Genomic DNA, 25174 nt, shown 5'->3' with positions numbered 1-25174 from the left:
AGCTCTACCTGTAAGTACTTCCTGGAGCCTGGCCTTTCCTTGTGCTTGTTATATCAAACTAATGAGGATAGGGGAACAGCACAACACAAGGTATGCTGCTTTAAGATTTATCAGCTGTAATAATGCTTTTATCTATTCCAAGAAAATCATTCTTATTCTAGATTTTTGTAGTTACCAGAGGTCTTAGGGTATAACATAGAGGCCAGTTTTAGTGCTCTGACTCCAAGTCTATCTAGGACTTTTAGCAAAATATTTACTTTTCATTCTAATTATCTAGTAGATTGGTAAAGGCTAACCCTTTTCCTGCTGCTTCTGTTGACACTCAGCCAGGAATCAGGCTAACGTGCCTAGACCAACTAGTAAGTGTAAATGGAGCAGGAAAATGAATTACAGGATTTTGAGCTGTTTAATTCCTATTAAATTCTTTCTCAAGACTGGAACATTATGAGGAATTACTGACAGGAAGATGGGTATAGAGCGAAAACCTTCATATATATTTGATTCATGCATATGTCATGTTTGGTGCTCATAAGTCCAACTTGGACCTTTGTAACTCATTGCTATAATGAATGTCAAAAATCTATTTATGGACTAACTACGTGACTGACAGTCACCCCTGCCAAGGAGTCTTGTATTGTCCTGCGTTTCCTTTCATTGTATCCTAGATGTTTGCATTTGATGTGACTATGTCTTAGTTAATGTAAGCAACAATCATTTCTCTTTAAAAGTTATTTTGATAGGACAGAGGCTCAGTTTGTCAAACAAATGTAGTCCTCCTGTATGTAACATCTTTGGCCAATTTAGTTAGATAACTTTGTTCACACACTCACCACTTGGTTACACAAATAAACTCTTAGATTCTTGTATTTAAAACACTGCTGATGGAATAAATATTGAATTTATAATCAGCAATAATTTCTATAACACCTGTGATCATAGTTAAAATTCTCCTATAGTTCTTGAGGGCGGGAACTGAGTCTGTTGTAACCCCACTGCTGAATACACTGTTTAATCCATCGCCAGCCCTTTGAGGGAGATAGTGTTATCTCTGTGCTATAGATGAGAAAGAACATCAGTGTACTAAAAAAGTTAAGTGACCAAGGTCGTATAGATTCCATGTGCAGATGTGAGCCATATCTGCCTGATTACAAAGACCTTTTTCATTATCACTATGCTCTATGTCAAAGAGTGCTATCTTGAGATTTCAGTTACAAGAGCCATGCAGATTTAAGATCATGAGGGAAGATGTTGACTTCAGTTAGGTCAAAATAAATTTAAAGTATAAATTGAGCATTCAGTGATATAGGATGGGAGGTGCTGAAGTCTGAATTTACCAAGAGCAGAAGCCTGAGGAAGAATCTGATGTCTTAGAAGCAAAGGAAGGAGAGGATTTCTAGGAGGAGTATTGTTTGAATTACTCATTGTTCCTTTTAATCTGCCTTCTCTTTCTATTAGTATAGATAATCTAAAGTTCATTATATACTATTATATACTCCAGGGATTATTGTTAAGCGAATAATGATAGATTTGCTCATCTTTTATCATTTTAGTTCCCATGTGAAGAGAACGAAGCTGCTTAGTTATATCCAATGCCTAGGTCAAACTCATGTCAATACAATGAAGGTAAGAGGAATCTGAGTTTATTGTGTTTTTTTGAGTATAAAGTGATATAACACAATTATGCAGAATTCATTTTAAAAAGAATGGAGAAAAATCTCTTTACATAGTAGGATTGTGACTAATGGATTTTTACTTTTCTAAACTTTCTGCATTTTCTAAAATAAGCACAGAAAAAGTCAAGAAAGACTAAAATATTTTAAGCATACAGAAAGCATAAAAGACTGCTGACCAGCTTGTCAAATCTTGACATTTGGCCTAATTTGCTTCAGATCTATTATTTTTAGAACAAAATATTAAGAGACAATAGTTCTCCTTTGTACCCCTCTTCAATCCTGTATCTTCCCTAAGAGTAAGCGCCATCTTGAATTTGATGTTTAATAATTTTCTTGAATTTGTAAAAAAATTTACTGCATATGTATGTATAGCCCTAAATAGTGAATAGTATTATCTTACATGTTTTTAAAACATTATATAAATGGTATTTCACTCACAGTAAATAATTTAACGTTATTTTTGGGAAATATATCACACACATAACCCTAGTACCCCTTAGTCATAGAATAAGTTTTAAAGTTGTACTAAATTTTCTTGTCAGTTTTGGTAAACTTTTTTGTCAAATAGTTGACCAAAGAGTGGACCTAATCATAAAATTTGATTTATCAATAATTGCTTATTTCTCATCCCCCAGCCCCTTCCAGAGATTTCAAAAGCCTTGTTTTTCAGACCCAGTGTCCCAAGAATCATTTTAACAAGCAATCAACTGCCTAGCTCCCATCCCAGAAATTCTGATTCTAGGAATTTATAATAGTGACCCAGGAATGAGCATTTTTCACAAGCTCTTCAGGGTGATTCTAACACCATAATTTAAGAAATATTTCTTGATTGGTTGGTGACAGGAAATGTACCTCATTGCTCACCCTTTTCACATCTTTGGGTTAAGAAAACTTAATTTCAGACCTGGAAGAGAGGGTAGGATCTCATTCCCCTTTTACACAATCATCATTTGTATTTTTCATCAAAGGTATTTTATGTACTTCATGTGCAGTATTTGAGTTATCTCATATCTTAGGAGAATATGTATTTCAACTTTACTTTTACAAGCTAGTCTGCTTATTTTCCATTGAAAATCACATTTGAAAATATTTAGTGAATGTGTTTGGTTCAATCCTACAATAATTTTCTTTTACAAAGTAGTGGTTCTTAGAGCAAATAGGTTATTTGAAGAATGATCAAATCCCAGCCCTTTTTGAAAAAGTTACCTAATATTAAAATACTTCATTTTCATGAAGAAGTAAATAGAAAAATCATTTACTAAATATTTCATCTTGTGGTTGGAAGAAAGTTGCTGTCCTGTGTTCTATTTTGTCCTTCCTCAGTAGCAGCAGCTTGGGTGTTCTTTTCAGGCAGGACACAGAAACAATGCGTTTTCTTCATTAGTTGAGATCATTTCAGATGATCTCTAAGGTCACATTTTCACAATTTTAATTTGCAATAAAAATATTTGTGAAATAATGTTCAAGGCAGTCAGTGATTTCATTTGCCCCTTTTTCTTTGTTTTTTTCTTCTATTTTTTCATTAAAAACAAAATTGTTTAACTTCATTTATCAACTATAGTTTATTGAAAATAGGTGTTAAGCTACAGACTACTTGAGTCAGTGAGTCACTATCTAGTAATGAAATTGATACCTTTTTGACCGTAGCTTCATCAGCAATATAGGTAAACAGAGAATTGATTCCTACCCTAATTTGACATCTACCTTTTATCCTTTTTTTAATAAAAAATAGCTTTAGTGATCTATAATTCATATAGCTTACAATTCACTCATTTAAAATATACAAGTCAGTGTTTTTAGAAAAGTCACAAAGTTGTTCAGTCATTACCATAATCTAATTTAAATTGTAACATTTCTTTGTATATTCTAGATACAAATTCTTAATCAAATATATGATATGCAATTATTTTCTCCTATTTTCTGGATTGTCTTTTTACCTTTTTCTGGACTATTTTTACTTTTTTGATGGTGTTCTGTGGAGCACAAAGTTTTAAATGTTAATGTAGTCCAGTGTATCTATTTTTCTCTTTGTCTCTTACGCTTTTGGTGTCATATCTAAGAAATGATCCTAATCCAAGTTCATGACCTTTTATTCTTGACTCAGTTTTCTTCTTGCTAAATTTGGTTCTGTTGGCCTCTGAAGCCAGGAATTGTATAATGGTGAGGACAAAATGCAGTGTTTAACATAATAAGCACTAATTTGTCAAATGTAGTGGTGAGTTTTAAGAGAGTGAAATGTCTGCTTTATGTACCTTCTCTTATCTAATATGTGTGAAATTATAGAATCACCACTGAATCTTTTTCTGATGGCTCCTTTCCCCCTTTCTTCTGGATAGAACTTACCACTCTATTTTGTTTCTTTTTTCCTGTTCTCTTTCCCCACTACTCTGCACATAGATTCTGTTATATTTCCTGGGGGCAGGAATAGTATTTTATTCATCTCTCATCTCCAGTGCTTGGCATATACAGAAGATACCTAATAGACAATAGAATTGTTTCATACTGCTTGGCTAGTAACTCATATACCTTTAAAAGTAGTAAGTAAGTGGACGATGTGACTGTATAAGGGGTAGGTTATATTAAATAATACCAGGAGATGTCAGGTCTAAGACACCTTGGGTCCTTCAGCCAGCTGCCCAGGGATCTGACCCCACTCACCAGTAGGTTGACACAAGCTTGAGGACAGCCCAGACCCCACAGCAAGCTGTGTCAGGAACCAGCCCCACCCACCAGCCGTCTGATACCAGCTCTGGGATCCCTGGGACCTGCATTCAGAGATCCCAAGACCATGCTCTATCCACCAGTGGGCCAGCTCTAGCCCCAGAACCCAGCTTTACCCGCTGGTGGGCAGACACCAGCCCTAGCATCTTCTAGATGCCAACTCCACCCACCAGAGGGCAGACACAGGAACCAGGGCCACTGCAGCCCCACAGCCTGCTGTGTCAGGACCAAGCCAATACACCAGCAGGCCAGCAGCAGTCCTGGCACCGTATCCCCTGGCCTTGTCCACCAGCAGGCCAACTCCAGCTCTGGGACACCTTGGGCACCTCAGCAACCGCAGGGTCCAGCCGCACCCATCAGTAGGACCCCCAGGGACCTGCATCCAGAGACCTCAGAACCTGGCTCCACCCACCAGTGAGCCAGCACTAGCCTGGGACCCCCAGGACCCTCCAAGGCCCTGCACCCCTCATCAGTAGGCCAACACCAGCTCTGAGATACTTTGGACTCCTCAGCCAACTGCCCTGGAGTCCAGCCTCACCCAGCAGCAGGCCAGCACCAGCTTTGGGACACCCTGGAATCCACAGCCAGCAGTGTCAAGAACTGGCCCCAACCATCACAATGCCAACACTAGATTCAGGAATATCAACCCCACAACTATGTACCTCAGAACCCAGCTCTGCCCTGGGGTTCTGCAGACAGCTGGCTTGTAACTTGGCCCTGCCAACCAGCAGCTGGCAACCTCCACACAAGGTAGGGCCTGGCAATCAACCGAGTTGGGGGCCAGCAGTGCCTACCAGATTGCCCACAGTAGTCAGCCTGCCACAACAGAAGGACCATTGCAGCTCACATAGGGGGCACTCCTAGAGCATATAGCTCTGGTGACCAGAGGTGAGTGCACTGCTGGGACACATACGCTGACTCCAACAAAAGGCCACTTTTCCAAAGTTGGGAAATGTAACCAACCTACCAGATACATAGAAATAAAAACAGCAAATTAGGCAAAATAGGGCAACAGAGGAATATGTTCCAAATGAAGGAAGAAGTTGAAACTCCAAAAGAAGAACTAAGTGGAGCTAGGCAATCTACCCGGTAGAGTTCAAAGTAATGATTGTAAAGATGTTCAAAGAACTCAAGAGAAGATTGGATGAACAAAGTGAGAAGTTAGAATTTTTAAACTAAAAATTAGAAAACATAGAGAAGAACCAAACAGAAATGAAGAATGCAATAGCTGAAATGAAAAGTACACTAGAAGGAATCAACAGTAGATTAATTTGATACGGAGGAAAGGATCAGTGAGTTGGAAGACAGAGTAGTGGAAATCAATGAAGCAGAATGGAAAAAAGAACAAAGAATAAAAAGAAATGAGGACAATTAAAGAGATCTCTGAGATAACATCAACCATATTAACATTCACATTATAGAGGTCCCAGAAGGACCTCTAATAATTATCTATATCTATAAATCTCATGGTAAGCACAAACTTAAAAAATCTGTAATATATACACAAAAAAGAGACAGGGCTCCAAACGTAAAACTAACTATAGTCTTCAAATCACAGGGGAAGAGAACAATAGAAGAAAGGAACAAAAAAGAACTACAGAACAACCCTAAAACAATTAACAAAATGGCAATAAGTACCTACCTATCAATAATTATTTTAAATGTAAATGGACTAAATGCTCTAAACAAAAGACATGGAGTGGCTGAATGGATACAAAAACATGACCCATATATAGACTGCCTACAAGAGACTCACTTCAGACTTCAAGACACACACAGACAAAGTGAGAGGGTGGAAAAAGGAATTCCATGCAAATGAAATCAAAAGAAAACTGGGGTAGCAATAGTTATATCAGACAAAATAGACTTTAAGACTATTACAAGAGACAAAGAAGGGATCAATCCAAGAAGATATAATAATTGCAAATATATATACACCCAATATAGAAGCACCTAAATAACATAAAGCATATATTAACAGACATAAAGGGAGAAATTGACAGTAACACAATAACAATAGGGGACTTTAACAACCCACTTACATCAATGGACAGGTCATCCAGACAGAAAAATCAATTAGGAAACACTGGTCTTAAATGATACATTAGACCAAATGGGTTTAATAGATAAACATGTAGAACATTCCATGCCAAAGTGCATGTGATACACTCTCCAGGATAGGTCACACGAGGGAACCACAAAGCAAGTCTCAATAAATTTAAGAAAATTGAAATCATATCAAGAATCTTTTCTTGCAATACTATGAAACAAGAAATCAACTACAAGAAAAAAAAACTGCAAAAAAACACAGATGTGTGGAGGTAAGCAATAGGCTACTAAATAACCAATGGATCACTGAAAAAAATCAAAGAAGATATCAAAAAATACCTGGAGATGATGAAAGCAAAAACACAGTGATTCAAAACCTATGAGATGCAGCAAAAGCATTTCTAAGAGGGAAGTTTATAGCGACACAAGCCTACCTCAGGAAACAAGAAAAATCTCAAATAAATAACTAGCATTACACCTAAAGGAACTAGAAAAAGAAGAATAAATAAAACCCAAAATTAGTAGAAGGAAAATGGGCAGAAGACCTGAATAGTCATTTTTCCAAAGAAGACACACAGATGGCCAACAGGCACATGAGAAGAGGCTCAACATCACGAATGACCAGAGAAACACAAATCAGAACCACGATGAGATATCACTGCACATGTGTCAGAATGGCTATCATCAAAAAGACTACAAATAACAAATCCTGGTGAGGATGTGGAGAAAAGGGAATCCTTGTACACAGTTGGTGGGAATGGAAATGGGTATAGCCATTGTGTGAAACAGTATGGAGGTTCCTCAAAAAACTGAAAATATAACTACCATATGATCCAGTAATTCCACTCCTGGGCATATATCTGAAGAAAATGAAAATACTAATTCGAAAAGATACATGCATCTCAACATTCATATCAGCATTATTTACAATAGCCAAGATATGGAAGCAACTTAAGTGTACATCAACAGATGAATGGATAAAGAAGATGTAGTATGTATATGCAATGGAATGTTACTCATCCATAAAAAGAGAAGGAAATGTTGCCATTTGCAGCAACATGAATGGATTTGGAGGGTATTATGCTTAGTGAAATAAGACAGAGAAAGACAACTGTATGTTATCACTTATGTGTGGAATCTAAAAAATGAATGAGTATAACAAAACAGAAACAGACTCACAGATAATAGAGAACAAACTAGGAGTCAGCAATGGGGAGAGGGAAGTGGGAAAGGGTAAGTAGGGGTAGGGGATTAAGAGGTACAAACTACTATGTATAAAATAAGCTAAAGGATATATTGTACAGCACAGGGAATATAGCCAATATAAAACTTTAAATGAAGTATAATCTTTAAAAATTTTGAATCACTGTGTTGTGCACCTGAAATAAATATAATACTGTAAATCAACTATACCTCAATAAAAAAATACTGTGAGAAGAAAAATAACAGATCATAAACAATGATCAAAACACTTTAATGTCACATATACACACTAAGAGTTGGGAAGGGAAAATGAAATTGAGGAACTAGAATTTCCATAATTCAAAGCCCAACATTAGGGGAATGTTTTTAAAATGTTAGTTCATCAATGAAATTGAGCCATTAAAATGATAATTATTAAGATTTGTAAAAACATGAGAAAGTGTTCATGAGGCATTTTGACATGAAAAGAGTGTGTGTGTCATGATATTAAGTTAAAAATAATTTTCATTGAGTCGTTTTAAAAAGTTGTTACACTTGACATTGAATTTGACATTGAAGAATTTTAGATCTTTAAATGAATTAAAAGTAGATTGTGGAATTTTTCTTTGATAATTTTTAATAATAAAATGAATTCTCATTTGTGGTGGTCACATTGGTCTTGTGTAAGGGAGAAAGAATAGATCAGTATATGAATTTCATATAAGGATTTGGAACTTTGTCTTAGCTGATAAGGACATTCGCAGGGTTGAATTACAACATCCTTCTATTCCTAATATACTCTGACATAATTCTTGATGTATTATTAGAGGTATACTTGATGTACTTTAACTATAATAGCATGTTAACATATATTATTTTGCTATAGTGGTTCAATAGTAGGCATTCAAAACACAGCCGAGTTCCTGCTGTGTGCCAGGCACTGCACTGCATCATGGATTCTGAGACTATGACAATGAACAAAACAGACAAGGCCCCACACCTCCCAGAATTCCATTCATTTTAAAGGAACTTCATGGAACCATTTGAAGCAGCTTGAAAATCATGGATTAGATCACTTATCCTTTTTTATTCTGTAGCCTTCTCTTTAAAAGGCAGTTATGGGCAGTTAAGAAAGATGTTATCTTTATTTGAAGAAAACATTAAATCTTCACCCATATTTAAGCCTCTTTTTAAGCCTACAGTAATGAATAATTGTGAAATTTATCTTTACTAAGTAAGTACTTTTGAGTGACATTAAGTACTATAGAATTTTTTTAGTACTTCCTGCCTATGATTTATCTATTTGGTAGGAGGGTTTCTTTTTTTTCTTTTTCTTCTTTTTCTTTTTCTTTTTCTTTCTTTTTTTTTTTTTTTTAAGGATTCTAGTGATGGGTACTGTATAAATACTTTTAGAAAAAAATTAGACACAGTGCCTGGAGTAAAATGGCTTATATGTTCTGAATGGGTTTTAAATGGGTATGTTTTACTTTGTTTAACAAGACTAGCTTACTAGAGGCTAATGAGATCGTATACATAACAAAAAGATTGAAATCTTTACCTTTGTTTTATTAGAGTCCATTAGGAAGAAGTAAAACATACCCTGATCCAATATACTCTCTGGTAGTGATACCTAAATAAGATAATGATATTAATACCTTGTCATTTCCCTGAATATTATTCTTAACTTGAAAACAAATAGATTTGACTTTGCACTGTAGATAGGAATGACTGGACAAAAATTTTAGATGGTGTTACGTATTGTTACTCATATTAATTTTAAACATAATTTTCTAGGTGATTAATGATCCTATCCATGGCCACATTGAACTCCACCCTCTCCTCATCCGAATCATCGACACACCTCAATTTCAGCGCCTGCGATATATTAAACAGTTGGGAAGCGGTTACTATGTTTTTCCAGGAGCTTCACACAATCGATTTGAGCATAGTCTAGGGTAAGAAGGGAATTGGGGTAGGAAACTTACAGTTATTAAGTACCTTTTCTTATTGTATCTTCTAGAGAACAAATCGTTTTGCAGAATGGTAATAATATCCTAATTTTACTGAAGAGAAAGTTGAGGCTTAGATTTACCTTGCTCTATTTTACTTATGTTATATATTAGAAGCCACCTCAGATCCTTCCAGGAAAGATAAACGTGTCTGACAGATCATTTGGATGAAATATTTGTGTTTAAATATTATTTAAAAGCTAAGAGTTGGTTACTGATTCAACTAACTGTAAATTTATTTACTTTTCCTGCAATCTCTATTTAGTCTTGCATAGAATTGCTGTTTGAAACCACATCATTTTCTTACTGATCAGGACATGTGTAAAATAGAAAAGCAATCACAAGCTTAGAGAAGGTGGCCCTTCTGTTATATACAACATAGTTGAAACTTTGGTCTGCTTTTTCATTACAAAATGTAGAGACTGGAGGACATGGGCCTGGAAGACCTGAACAGTTTTCTAGGTTTTCATGAAGTACTCATAGTCAAAGTGGTCCCCACTTATCTGCAGGGGTTATTTTCTAAGACCCCCAGTGGATGCCTGAAACCACAGATACTATCAAAATTTATTTATACTGTGTTTTTTATTGTACATACACACCTATGATAAAGTTTAATTTAGAAATTAAGCACCGTAAGAGATTTACAACAACAATTAATAATAAAATAATCAGTTATAACAAGACACTGTAATAAAAGTTATGTGAATGTGGTTTTTGCCTCTCTTTCTCTGTCTCTCTCAGAATATTTTATTGTACAGATTTAATGCCTTTTTCCCATCTTAATTAAGCACTTATGCACTGTGGCTGTAACTGTATCATTTGAGTTAGCAAAACTAGCATGATTCCTTTTTTTCTTCTTCCCAATTTCACCAATACAAAATTGTTGGTATGGTAGATCTTAGCAACTTAAGCATACAATTTTTTTTCTGTCCTAATTAAGTCGAGAACTTTCACCTTTTCACTCACTTAAAGGAAACACTTTCTGGCTTCTCTTTGACATATCTGAATTGCCAGCATTACTATTGCACTTTGGGGCCATAGTTAAGCAAAATAAGGATTACATGAACACAGGCACTGTGAAACCTTGACAGTCAATCTGATCATTGTGCCAGCTACTAAGTGATTATTGTGGGGGTTATGCTGGACGAAGGATTGATTCACGAGCTGCTCATGATGGAGTGGGACAGTGCGAGATTTCATTATGCTACCCAGAATGGAGTGCAATTTAAAACTTATGAATTGTGTGTTTCTGGAATTTCCCATTTAATATTTTCAGACTGCGGTTACTTGCAGGCAACTGAAAGTGAGGAAAGTGAAACCAGTGGTAAGGGGGAATTACTGTATTACTTTGGAGGTTTTTGTTTGTTTGTTTGTTTAGAAGCATTTTAAATTATCCAGAACACATGCAAATGCAAATGTTCATTTACTCATCAACAAATATTTACTGAAAACTTATTAGGCCGTACGAAACCAACAAGATAGCAACTGTTTATCCTCATGGAGCTCAGAGTTTAGGGGGCAAGAAAGGTATTGTATTCGTTCAAGAATTACTTTGGGGGGGAATATTTAACATTTATTGGACACTTCAATCTATGTTGTAAACATCACAACACCAGAGTCTTGCATTTTTTTTTAAATTCTGATAAAATACACAGAATATAAAATTTACCATCTTAACCATTTTTAAGTCTCCAGTTCAGTAGTGTTGAATATATCCACAGTATTGCACAACTGGTCTCCAGAACTTTTTCATCTTGCAAAACTGAAACTCTGTAGACCCATTAAATAACAATTCCCCATTCATCCTTCCCCCAGCCCCTGGTAACCACCATTCTACTTTCTGTTCCTATGAATTTGACTATTCTAGGTACCTCATATAAGTGATATCATGGAGTATTTGTCTTTTTGTGACTGGCTTGTTTCACTTAGCGTAATTTCCCTAAGAGTCACCCTTGTGGGAGCATGTGTCAGAATATCATTACTTTTTAAGGCTGAATACTATTCCATTGTATGTATAGACTACATTTTGTTGATCCCTTCATTCATTGGTGGATGCCTGGGCTGCCTCCACCTCTATGGCTATAGTGACTAGTGCTGCTCTGAACATGGATGTGCAGATATCTCTTTAAGACCCTGCCTTTGATTCTTTTGGGTGTATATTCAGAAGTAGAATTGCTGGGTCGTATGGTAATTCTATTTTTAACATTTTGAGGAAATGCTCTACTGTTTTCTATAGCATCTGCACCATTTTACATTCCCATCAACAGTGTACAAGGGTCCCAGTTGCTCCACATTCTGGCCAAAATTTGTTAGCTTTTTTGTTTTATAATAACCTTCTTAATGGTTATGAGGTAGTATCTCATTGTGATTTTAATTTTGCATTTCCCTAAAGATAAGTGGTATTGAGTCAAGAGGCCCTGCTTTGGGGGATCTGTATGTTCCTGCCTAGTTCTGAAACAGACTATTCTGTTAAGTTGCCCTCAAGATATATTAGAACATTTGAGAATCCTACTAAATGTCTTGTGTGTTGACTGAAAGAAAAATGCACCATGTAAAAGTTGTGAGTTAAGTTTTATTTGGGGACCTTACTGAGGACTGTAGTCTGGGAGACAGCCTTTTAGATAGCTCTGAGGAACTGCTCCGAAGAGGAAAGGGAGAAGGGATAGAGATGAACATTTTTATTGGGAAAAACATGTAGTTGAGCATAAAAAATTACTGCTAATCACAAATGCAGACAAAAAATGTTGCCTGCCATTCTAGTAAGCAGTGGATGTTGCCTGCCATCAAGTCATAAGCCACTGCAGCTGCCCCCAGTGGTGCACCCTGAGGGGCATTCAGGATGGAGATGAATAGGATACTGGCCCTAGATAACATATATGTCAAAGGAATAATTTCAGTGACCTCATACTCTTGCATCTTCCCATTTATAGAAAACCACTAAAATATTAAATTGAGATGTCTGGTTTTTGTCATTTGCAGTAATCTTTTTGATATTTGGCTACTTTTTTTTCAGCATAAACTCCTATATATCCTGGCTCATCTTGTACCTCTTTGCAACAGTTCTCCAAGCTATCTGAGAGGTGTTTCCCAGGCTACAGTCCCCAAATAAAACATAACTTGCAACTTTTAGGTTGTGGTTTTCCTTCAGTCAACATAAAGAACAGATTTCTCAAGTCAGTTATTTTAGTGCTTTTCTATATAAGGGAAGATGCAAGAATATACAATTGTTAAAAAATTTTTCCTTAGGTATGTACATTAACTATCTAGGAGCCAGTATATCCAAAGCACAGAATGCTTCCTGTTTTTCTCTATCCTTCAAGGTGCACTGTCCATTGGTGACTGCACTGGCTACTGGCTTGATCCTTGTAGAACTGGAATGGAAGGCAACATTTTTTTCTTTACATGGGGACCAGAAGCATCACTCATCTTGATGCAGGAAACACATGTAGGGCATGAGAAGGGCCATGTTCTAGGCTTCGGTTGAGACCCTGGGATGTGCCCCGCCAAGTGTGGGTCCTTGGCTTCTTGAAGGAAAGAATTCAAGAGCGAGCCACAGTTGAGTAAAGGTAGATTTATTTAGAGATACATCAAAAGGCAAGAGGAAGGCCATGAGGTGTGGGGATTGGGTGCTCAGATTAGAGTAAAAGTTAGGTACACACTCCATAGACCAAGGGAGAGAGAAGGGGCCCTGAGGGGCGGTGTAGCCAGTTTTTATGTAGCTTCATATGCTAATAAGTGGAAGGACCAGTCTAACTACCCTGGGAAAGGGGCTGGGATTTCCAGGAAGTTAGCCATTTCCCACTCTTTGACCTTTTGTGGCTAGCCTGGGACTGTCATGGTGCCTGTGGGCATGTTATTCTCCATGCTAATATGTTACAGTGAGCATATAATGAAGCTCTAGGAAGTCAAATCTCCCACCATTTTGAGCCTCAGGGCCTACTGGGAGATGAATCCTCAGCCATCCTGATGTTAATTGTGTTGTTCCTTGAATGGCTGTGCCTTTCCCCCTTCTTGTCTCAATCTTTCAAACAGAGGAGCAACATTTTGTTTTTCTTTCTTTTTTTTTTTTTGCCCTGCAGTGTGGGGTATCTAGCTGGATGTCTAGTTCGTGAACTGAGTGAAAAACAACCAGAGCTGCAGATAAGTGAACGAGATATGCTCTGTGTTCAGATTGCTGGGCTTTGTCATGATCTCGGTAAGCTATAAAGAGCCAGAGTTCTAATGTAAAACCACACGTTACCTCTTTTTGAAATTAAAAAATCCAACTAAGAAAAATATGAAAGTTGTGTTTTAATTCTTCAGTTAACATTAATGTAAATGTGCCATTGCTTCTTCCTAGAATGGTTCATAATCCAAAGCATTGCTATTTAATTTTTTTGTAGTCTAATGGTATTTTTCCCATGTTAAACATCTTTGCTGCAATTTATATGAAAGGACTTTCTGATAGTGATTTTTTTTTCTCACTACTGTGTGTTGGATGATGTAAATTTGATTTTTCCTTTGTCCTTGTTGAATGAAGTTGCCATTTTCCTTTAGTTAGTTTGTCAAATCTAGTCTTCTCATACCTAGAATACATAATCTGCTCTAGCAGCTTAACAAGAGGTTTAGAGAATTCCTCCACGTGAGGTCTTGGGCCACTTAATCCAAGTAGAAGAATATCATCTTTTTCCTCGGACAAAGAAAGAGAAAAAAAAAAGACTGTCCTCTTTTATCACAGGAGTTTTTACCCCTATCCTTGTAATTTATTCCTACCTATTGGAGGATCCTAAGATTGTGTGCCCTCAGGGCAGGGAAAGGGAGGTTTCTGTGTTTCAGTAACCAGACACTTAAAGGCGTAGGACACTCTCCTTAGCATGTCCCCTTGGAGGGACATGATCAGCCCTAGATCATAAATTTAACAGATTCTTGATATTTTGAGAGGGAATCATTAGGAAACTTTTGCCAGTCCCCAGGAGTCTGCACTGCAGTACCAAGCTTTTATGTACAGATTGCGACATGCAAAAAGGCCCGGGGTTGGGCCAGGTGGGCTCCCTCTTCTCTCTGCTGGGGAAAGGGCTGGGGGATTTGTTCCAGAACCCACTGTGGATACCAAACAAACAAAAAAATTGGATGCTCAAGCCCCTTACATAAAATTCACATGTAACCCACACACATCCTCCCATGTACTTTAAATCAACTCTAAATTACTTATAACGCCAATGTAATAAATGATGTGTAAATAGCTGCCAGCAATGGTGGCAAACTCAAGTTTTGATTTTTGAAACTTTCTGGAATATTTTGTGTCTGAGGTTGATTGAATCCTTGGATGAAGAGGGCCAACTATAACTCCTTCAGAAATTCTGATAATTCCAGAGTTGTACCTCAGCAAAGTTTTGTATTACTAGATGTTGTGGAATGTTAAGATCACTTGTGAATAAGATAAACTAGTGATCTCCACTTTTGATTTCTCACATCATAAGTAAAAACCTAAGATAAGTCCTGATAGGTATATATTTATTATAAAAGATATTACATACATTATAAAATTTAGATAAAAGTAGATGTTTTTAAAGCTTGAGAGTAATAAAGTTCTAATATTTTCTTCCTGCACCCCAGTGGGTTGTCTTAAAACTGCTGTTCTAACAGTACAGATGTTTAATCTGAAGAAGCCAGAAGTTTTTGTCATTAACATTCCTTTAGTCACACAAAACTGTCCTTTCATCAGATTCATGTAAGCCCTGGTGACTCAGAGACCCCTCTATGGAGAGCTGACTTCCCTGTACTGTTCTTCCTGTTCTCTTGTTTTAGAAAATAGAGAGGAAGGATTCGTCCCTGTTTATGATGTATTTATAGATTATTAATTTCTGTTGATAGTCGAGCTAAACTGAAAAGATTTACTTTTTACCATTTTACAAGTTCTCTTTTTCTAAGGCTGCTTTTTTTTTTTTTTAAGGTCATGGGCCGTTTTCTCACATGTTTGATGGAAGATTTATTCCACTTGCTCGCCCAGATGTGAAATGGACGGTATGTGTTTATATATTCAGGAGCCGGTGAAATAAAAACTATTTAAGCAACCACTGCTCTGTTATATAGTATGCTTCCCTTCGTAGTTTCATTTGATCCTCCAGTAGTCTGTAAGGTAGAAATCATTATCTCTATTTTTATAAGTGTAAAGGAAGTTGAAGCTCACAGAGGTGTATGATGCACCAAAAACCACAGAATTGTTAAATGGTAGAGCCAGCACTAGAAAACCAGATTTCCTAGCTGCTAATTTAATGCTCTTTCTACTCCATCACACTAGTATAAAGTAAAAAATAAAAGGCTGGCTCTGGCTTTGACTCATTTTGTATGACCATGAAGTAACTGATACCAGCCAAGTGCTTGTGTAATTATGGATTTGCAGGTGGCTGATCCTCATTTTTGAAATCAATTTTTGAGAAGTAAAGTTAGGGTGACTCCCATTTTTGGCCACACTCTATTTGGAGTAGAAAAAGATATTAATATGTATTGAACACATCTTATATGTCAAGTACTGTTTTTTCCCTCTTTAAATGTATAGTAAGTTGTACAGATTTCAGGTGTACAGTTTTGACAAGTACATACATCCACGTAACTACTATCTAAGTGGGGATAGAGAATATTTTCATTTTCTTGGAAAATTCCTTTGTACCCCTTTTCAGTCATTTCCTACTCTCCCCCTGACCATCACCTTCTGATTTTTATAGACATAGGTTAGTTTTGCCTGTTCTTAGACTAAAATAGGTACTCTTTTGTGTCTTGCTTTTATTCACTCAACATGATTTTGAGAGTCATCCATGTTGCATGCATCAGTTATTGGTCCCTGCTTATTGCTAAGGTAGGGCTCCATTGCATGAGTAAGTCACGATTTGTTTATCCTTTCTCCTTTTGATAGAATTTGGGTTGTTTTCAGTTTTTCACTATTACAAATGAGGATGCTATATGTACATTACTGTACATCATTTTTGTGGAAAATCTTTTCATTTCTCTTAGGTTCATTTCTCTTTACCTAGGAGTAGAATTCCTGGGCCATCAAGTAGATGCATATTTAACTTTGTAAGAAGCCACCAAATCTTTCCCATGTGGTCGTACCATTTTACACTCCACCAGCAATGTATGCCAGTGCCTGCTGTTCCATAGCCTCACCAACATTTAGTTTTTTAAGTTATCTTTTCTAATGAGTGTGAAATAGTCTCTTGTAGGGACTTTTTTTTTTTTTTTTTGGCATTCTCTGTGGTATGTTGAGAACCACCTCCTGTACTTTGTCACTGAGAAATCATCTTTTGTGAAGTATTTTTCCATTTACCCATTTAAAAAACTTGAATGTTTGCCTTTTAATCACAGATTTGAGGAATTATATATAGTCAGATACATGTATTGTGAATATTTTTTCTCTGGTTTTCTGACTTGCCAATTCATTTCTTCAATGAAAGTGGCTTTTGAGAAACAAAAATGTTTAATTTTGATGAAGCACTCTGGCTCAAGATGGATAGTTTCTCTCCAGTTTGGCTGCCTTAGGGCCTCCCTCAGGCTAAAAGCCATAAAGGAACTGGAATACTGTCCACTGCCTTTCTCTTCCAAGTGTTGACTTCCCTCTACATCTGCCTGCTTTTGGTCATAATCCAGTACCTTCAGGAAGTTGTCCAGCGTTAATGTTGTTTTCTCCAGCAGGGTTGATCTAAATAGGATCTACTCAGCCATTCCCAAGTCTTGTTCTTTAAATATTTTGCCTTTCACACGTAAGTCCTTACCTCATGTGGAATTTATTGCTGTGCATGTATGTGGTAGAAATCTGATTTCTTTTTTAATATGGATAATTGTTTACTGAATTACCTTACTGATCTGTAATTTCAGCCCCAACATTTATTAACTTTCCATGTGTGACGAATCTTTCTGGATTCCGTTCCATTCCATACTTGCATAATTGTTATTGTTTTGTAATAAGTCTTGATAGTTGGAAGAACAGCTGTTCACACCTTGTTCTTTTATTAGGTATTCTTTAACCTTTTACTTATCTATTGTAAATATAATTTTCTTCAGAAAGGTCTTATACATCTTTTGTTATATTTACCCCTAATTTGCTTATAATTTTAGTTATTGTCTGTGCAGATTATATTTGTGGAATTTAAAGTTTTCTGTACATATAAATTTGTTTATGAACTATTTGAAAGTGTGTTGTAGACATTCCCCTTTATTCCTAAATACATCAATGAGTATTTCCTAAAAATAAGAACATTCTCTGACATAACCTCAGTACATTTATCAAAATCAGGAAATTAATACTGTTGCACTACTGTTACCTAATTTACAGGCTTTCTTTCAAATTGCACCAGCTGTCCATATAGAAAAAGGGAAAAAAAACCTCTTTTTGGTCCTGATCCATATGTACGTTGTACTTAATTACCATTTCCCTTTAGTCTCTTTTGATCTGGAACAGTTCTTCAGTCTTTATGTTTTAGACTATGTTTTTGTCATGTTTTGAAGTGTACAGGTGAGTCATTTTGTGGAATATCCCTCAATTTGAGTTTTGGTTTTCTGGTGTTTCCTCATAGCATCAAATTGTATATTTTTTTTTGGTAGAATGCCACATTGTGACCTTAGTGTATCCCATCAGAGGCACATAAAATCTATTTACGCCATTACTGGTGATATTAGCTTCAATCACTGGATTAAGGCAATGGCTGCTAAATTTCTCCACTGTAAACTTAAAGTTTTTCCTCTGTGTAATTAATATGTATCTTGATTCCTTTTTTTAAAAAATAGTTATAGGACCATTCAGCATTTTGTTTTCATCTTCAGTTCATTTTTGGTAAGACCTGTATTAGGGCGGAGATCATTTGATTTTTTAAAATTTTTTAATGGAGTTATTGGGGATTGAACCTGGGGCCTTGTGCATGCCAGGCACGCACTCTACCACTGAGCTATACCCTCCCCCAATGTTTATAATGATTATAAATGAGAGGACAGGGACAGATGAGTAAAATGAGGCTAATTTAATCATCCAGCCCAGATCTTGACTTCAGATCTCTGAAACACTATTTTAACTAGCAAGTTTGCAGTTTCCTCTTTTCACCACTAGATGGAAGAGATAACAGAACTTGTAACTTGACAAGTTCCAAAGCTGATGGAAAAATAAAACTAAATTTTATAGTGACATTCATTAAAAATGGACTCTATCTTTATGATTAGATAATATTCAACTGTACTGTATAATAATTATATATTATAAATTATTGTATCTCATTAAATATATGTATGAAGTAATGATGAACATGGTTTGTAAAGGTTTAGAGACTAGTAAAATACAGACAAATTTGGCAGAGTTTTTTAAAACATCCACAAGACTGTAGTGGAAAAGTAAATAACTAATATACAGTAGAACTTTATCTCTGAATTACCTGGAGCCAAGAATAATTTAAATAATTAGGGGTCCCTAACGGATTAAAGTCTATAACAGACCATACTGTGCTGACTTTTTCTAGCATGAACAGGGCTCAGTTATGATGTTTGAGCACCTAGTTAACTCTAATGGACTCAGAGATGTCATGCAGCACTATGGTCTCATCCCTGAAGAAGATATTTGTTTTATCAAGGAACAAATTACAGGACCACTTGAATCACCCATCAAAAGTCCTGTGGTAAGTTTGTGTACAACTGAATTTGAATTGGCTGGTGCTTTTCATCTAGTCTTTTCTTAATTCCTTCAGATCCATTTGAGGAGGGGACATTTGGCTATTTTAGAGAGACTAAATGATAAAATATGTGATATATTTCTACTGTTTAGTGCAAAAAATGAAAGGCTTATATATTTCTTCCAGCTCCTAAGTTCTTCTGAAGTTATCCCCCAAATTAAAATACATATATAAATATTTTTAAATGACTATATGCAGTATTTTATATAGAAGTCTAAAGTCACTTTGTTTAGAAAATGTAAAAGTATGTGTCTTGTTTATCCATTAAAAGTAACATATTTCAAATATTTAGATATATGAAGACCTATAAAAATGTTGAATTAGTTCAGAAGGCAATATGTTTTGTTTCCTTTTTGATCTTTTTTTAATTAAAAAAATAATTTCCCTTTGCAGTTTTTAAAGGTTTTTTTCCTTAAAATATACAAATCTACTTCTAAGGTGTAAGATAAAGAGGTAGATTTGTAGCAAATATCCTATTTCCAAAAAATGGAGCTTCAAAAATTCTTTGAATGGTGCATATCATTTAGATTAGATGTGTAGCTACTTTGAAAGACAGTACTATTTTCATGCCTGAAATCAACATTAAAATACAAGGAACAGTCATGAATTCATAGTCAGGTCTTATATTTTTAAAAAGCCTTTAAACCTTGTTTAAGCTTGTCGGTTATGGGAAGTGTAATAGAGTTAGGATCCTTCTGATACCACAGGAAGGTTTAATATTAACAAGACAAATACTTTAGCCTTTCTTTTCCCTTTTCTACTAATTTAGGAATTAAGCAGAAGAAGGAAAAAGTAGAACCTTATCACTTACCTCACATTTCCATTCAAGTATCTGTTTAGATAATCTTCAGATTAACACAGTTGCTTTGCTTTGCTTACAAATAGGTTTTTTTCCTATCCTAAAACTTTCCGTGGCTTTTCCTGTCTTCCAGTGGCCGTATAAAGGGCGTCCTCAAGAAAAAAGCTTCCTTTATGAGATAGTGGCCAATAAAAGAAATGGCATTGATGTGGACAAATGGGATTATTTTGCCAGGTATGCACTGAACACTTCAAAAAAGTTGGTTAAAATCCTCGTATACTTTAAGTATATACAATTTTTATTTAACTAAATGGACATACAGAAAAATAAAATCCTTATATAAATTTCGTGTTGATATTTAAGGTACAGTTTCATTTGTTGAAAAATTTCATCTCTCTGCTTTGGAATCTTTCTAGGGACTGCCATCATCTTGGAATCCAAAATAATTTTGATTACAAGCGCTTTATTAAGTTTGCCCGTGTCTGTGAGGTAGACAATAAGAAGCGTATTTGTACTAGAGAAAAGGTAAGCTTTGTCAGAGAACGACAAGGAAGGTGTAGTTCCTAGTTTGAAATAACCATTCAGTAATTTGGAAAAATCACTACCTGGTAAATTGTCAATCTCTTTACTTCATGCTTAGCATTTGTAAGTATCTTAAGGTTCTTTTCACTTCTACTGCATTGTTGCTAGGCTCTGTTTTAAGTGCTTTTGAGGGATTAACTGAATCCTCAGAACTGTATGAGATAGATGTTATCATTATCCTATTTAACAGATGAACAAATTGAAGCACAGAGGAGACATACAGTTAATACATGGCAGAACTGGAATTTCAACCCAGAAAGTCTGGCTTGAGTCTTATCCTTAATCACTGTATTAACTATGTTAAGTGTTTCATAGTAGTTAAAATCCTAAAATCAGTAGGTCCCTGCTACATTAGAGGCATGTAACTAAAGAGTGTTATAGTGTTATACTATAGAAAGTCTTTCTTTTGAGAATGAAGAATATAAGAATAATACCTAATTTCTAGAGTTACTGAGAAATTTTAAAAAGATATTCAAGGTGCCTAAAACAATGTGTCACAGAGTTAAAACACTCAATAGACTTTGGTTTACTAAGAACAAAAATTGCAAATTAATCCCCTTTTCTTGACTTATGTGATTGTCTAGTAACAAGAGCAACACAGTCTGATCCTACATTAATATTTGTTTCATGTTCTGCAGGAGGTCGGAAACCTGTATGACATGTTCCACACACGCAACTGTTTGCACCGCAGAGCTTATCAACACAAAGTTGGCAACATCATTGATACGATGTAAGAAGTTCAACTGTTATTTCCCTATTAAAATTTTCCATGATGCTTTGCTAGAATATCATACTTGGTCAAGTTGAGATTCCTAGGTAAATTCAAGTGAATTTTAAGAGGGCAAATCTAAAATGGTTCCCTCAAACAAATGAAACCAAAACTAGCATAAAGTGAGCTTAATTTAGTTGGAGGTGAGGGGGAGAGTGGATGAAGGGGAGAGGTGAAGGCAGAAGAGCTGGCTTAGGTTAGGCAGCAAGAGGCCACGCTGGGATGGCTCAGACCTCCGCACAGGTAGTTGCTTATGTATCAGATGTTAGTCATCTAGGTGAGAGATGGGATGTGGATAATTGACATGCTGAAATTAATTAAAAAATCAGTTGTCTTTCCTTACTCTATCAAGTATTTATCAAAATTGTTGATAGCAAATAGTGAAACTGACAGGAATTTTACCTCTTCTCCCGGATCTAGTCAGAACCAAATCAGAAAAGTACAAATTTCTCTGTGACTCAAAAAGACTCCATGAGAAATTACCAAAAATTGGGTGTGAGTCAAGTTAATTCCATGTCTCTAAAATAGCTTTAAATTGATTTATTATAAGCCTTTCATGTTTACATTTGTGTTGAGAAAATTTATCTTCTTTTCTGTTTTTTTCCCCATCTTTTTTTATGAGCAGTCTAGTTAGAATACATTCTCCTATTTGTATGGTTGTACTTTGGTAAGAGGTTTTATTGTTTTGTTTGTTTTTAATGTGGAGAATCAGGGACATCTAAGTAAAAAACCTGGTACTGCTTCTTCCTAACCTGGTTACATGAAAATTACTTAATTTCTACATCTATAAAATTGAGGCTAATTACACCTATTTTATTGTGGGAAAATGGTGTATCTAAAAGCTCTATCGTAATGCCTGAAACACAGTAAACGTGTTCACAAATCACCATGGACTTATGATTGAAAAGCAGTTGTCTTTCTTTTTTTTTCCTTTCAGTTGAAGTATAGTTGATGTGCAATATTATATGAGTAGTTGCAGGTGTACAATGTAGTGATTCACAATTTTAAAAGGTTATAGTCCATTTATAATTATTATAAAAATTGGCTATATATATTGGTTGTACAATATATCCTTGTAGCTTGTTTTTACTTAATAGTTTGTACCTCTTAATCCCCTACCTCTCTATTGCCCCTCCCTCTCCCCACCATATCCACTAGTTTGTTATCTATATCTGAGTCTGAGAAACAGTTGTCTTTAGAACATTTTATCTCAAGATGTTATTTCCCTAAAATAAAAAGATTTCCTTAACTTTAAGCAAAGTATAGAGCAAATATTCAAATTTTCTCATAAACATAAGTGTTTATAAAATGATCTTTAGGATTACAGATGCCTTCCTCAAAGCAGACCCTCACATACAGATAACAGGTTCCGAAGGAAAAAAGTATTGCATTTCTACAGCAATTGATGACATGGAAGCCTTTACTAAGCTGACAGGTAAGAACTAAAAGGTAACATCGACAGTCCATCTCAGATAAAGTATTAACTTTCCCTGGATTGCAGTGGGTTATTTTCCAAACATTCCAATGTATTTAGCTTCTAAAGTGATTGTACACTTTTGGATTTGAGTTTTGTCTCTGTTTTATATTAACGAGGTAACCTTGATAAGGTTATTTAATCTCTCTGCATCTTAGTTTCCTCATCTATAAAATGGAAGTGATGATACCTAGCATATAGTTTTGTTGTGATGCTTAAATGAGGCATATAGCACCTGGAATATACTTGGCACATAAGTACTCAATATTTTCTATTATTTTACTTTATAATACAGCTAGACTAATACAAGACTAATACCACAAACCTAGTTTGCCCTTTTAACATTATTTTTGGTTGCAAAACACAGAATGCCAGAAATATTTCTCAGTGTGTCAGCAGAAACAAAGCCTGCAATTTAGGGTGGGAAGGAAGAGAGGCGGGGTGCCGCAGCTGGTTCTTTAATGTGGGAAAGTGCAGACTGAGAAACAAAGATCAGTAAAGCAAAAGAAGTAGACCAAAAAGCATATACCAGTCAGAGTTTTTTGTTACAAATCATGAAACTGACTCAGCTTAACTAAAAACAAAATGACAGGATCAGTTGAGAGGCTGGAGGTTCTGAAACCAGCAAAAACAACAGAAGCTGAGTGGCTTCAGGCACAACCAAAGTGACTACATCAGCTTCCTGCTCCATCACTGCTAGATTTTATCTACATTGTTCTTTAAAAATATACATGTAGGCAGTCAATATAGAGTCCCCATTACACTTAGAACTTTTTAGTCATTTTCTAATCATAACTAAACAAAAGTTAGAAGTGAAATAGTGATTCCGCGTCACAAATGTCTTTGTGTACACTGAGAATGCTGTGTACATCAATAATAAAGGTTTATAATGTGACAGATGAGTTTGCTTCTTGCTTGTTAATTAGTCTAATTTGGATTCATAACAAAGTTACTTATGGGGGATAATGTATCTAAATTGTTTCTGTTTTTTTTTTAAGAACGTCATAGCAGATACGCTAGTCCCCCATGGTTGTGTGGATACGAATGGAAGAAGAGATTATAAAACAATTTGAGCAAGCTGGGGACATTTATTTTTAACTTTTGCTCATAATAAAGCAGGTGATACTATATTTTAAAAAGTCATCTTCACTCTCCCCAATAAGCCAGTCCTAACAATTTATCCTGTAACATTATTACACTTAAATTATCTTTTGGTGAAAAGAAATGAATTCTGGATTTTATACACTTTTGGGTAAGCTGACAAACAATAAAATAGCATACATTTTAATGAGGTCTTAATTGTACATGACTGTAATAGCTCTCACTCACTGTGAAGTTTCTGGAACACCAAACTGGATTTTACCCTGTTCAATGAGATGAGTCCACTGGTCACTCACTTGGATATTGTTAACAATGTCAAAAATCCCAGACAAGAATTTAGGTCACATTTTTTGTGCTTTATCTGACAGTGTATGGGAGAACACGCATATGGCCTTTCCAGCTTTCATCATTTGAGACATAGACCATCTTCCTTCTTGCATATTACCCTGAGCACTCATATAATCCTTATTGTCCTAAACTACAGGACCTTCAAGGGACAAGACCTTGTGAGTCCTCCTTGCCTTTGCTGCTTTTCCAAAAAGCAACTCACTTTATCTTTATTTTTAAACTCTCCACCACCTTTTTAAAAATTTTTTAGAATGTTTTCCCACATTTTGGGGAAAAGTGTTGAAAACTTACAACGATGTTGAAAGAAGTTTGCAGCTAAAACCTGTATACTGACCACTTAAATTCTAGCATTTTCTGGATTTGTTTTATCATGTATTTATCACTGACCGTCATCCCTCTACACATCTGTTAATCCATCTAAATTTTGATTCATTTCAAAGTAAATTGCAGACATCATAATACTTTACCTCTAATTCCTTCAACATGCAGATTAACTAAAGTTCAGTAACTGTTTATAGATTTTTTTTTCTTTTGATGTAAAATTTACATGCAACTTGTGTAAATGTAAAAATTGTAAGGGCACATTTGCTAGACAAATGCAGGACACAGAATGTTATCTTCTCCCTAAACAGTTCCCTCATGCCCTCTCCCAGTCAATTCCTGTCCCTACCTCACCCCTAGAAACAACCACTGTTTGCCTGTCCAGACTTTAATATCAGTGGAATCATACAGTGTGTACTCTTCTGTGTAAAGCGTCTTTCACTCAGCATTGTGTATT

At 35.7% G+C, this 25174-nt stretch overlaps 1 protein-coding gene across 2 annotated transcripts in view; it reads left to right on the top strand.

The window, feature by feature from the left end:
- The window catches only part of SAMHD1 (SAM and HD domain containing deoxynucleoside triphosphate triphosphohydrolase 1), a 44190-nt gene that overhangs the window by 6622 nt on the left and 12394 nt on the right, over positions 1 to 25174 (top strand). For both annotated transcript variants that reach the window (XM_032462267.1, XM_032462268.1), the window contains exons 3-11: positions 1551 to 1623; positions 9420 to 9580; positions 13714 to 13829; positions 15567 to 15637; positions 19114 to 19269; positions 20256 to 20356; positions 20539 to 20647; positions 21343 to 21434; positions 22793 to 22908. In XM_032462267.1, the coding sequence (XP_032318158.1) occupies positions 1551 to 1623; positions 9420 to 9580; positions 13714 to 13829; positions 15567 to 15637; positions 19114 to 19269; positions 20256 to 20356; positions 20539 to 20647; positions 21343 to 21434; positions 22793 to 22908 (995 nt within the window). The remainder of the gene's footprint in view (positions 1 to 1550; positions 1624 to 9419; positions 9581 to 13713; positions 13830 to 15566; positions 15638 to 19113; positions 19270 to 20255; positions 20357 to 20538; positions 20648 to 21342; positions 21435 to 22792; positions 22909 to 25174) is intronic.

The sequence above is a fragment of the Camelus ferus genome, chromosome 19, assembly GCF_009834535.1.
Source record: "Camelus ferus isolate YT-003-E chromosome 19, BCGSAC_Cfer_1.0, whole genome shotgun sequence".
Classification (NCBI taxonomy): Eukaryota; Metazoa; Chordata; class Mammalia; order Artiodactyla; family Camelidae; genus Camelus; species Camelus ferus.
Note: the sequence above shows the minus strand (reverse complement) of the source record. Positions and strands in the feature narration are given on the sequence as shown.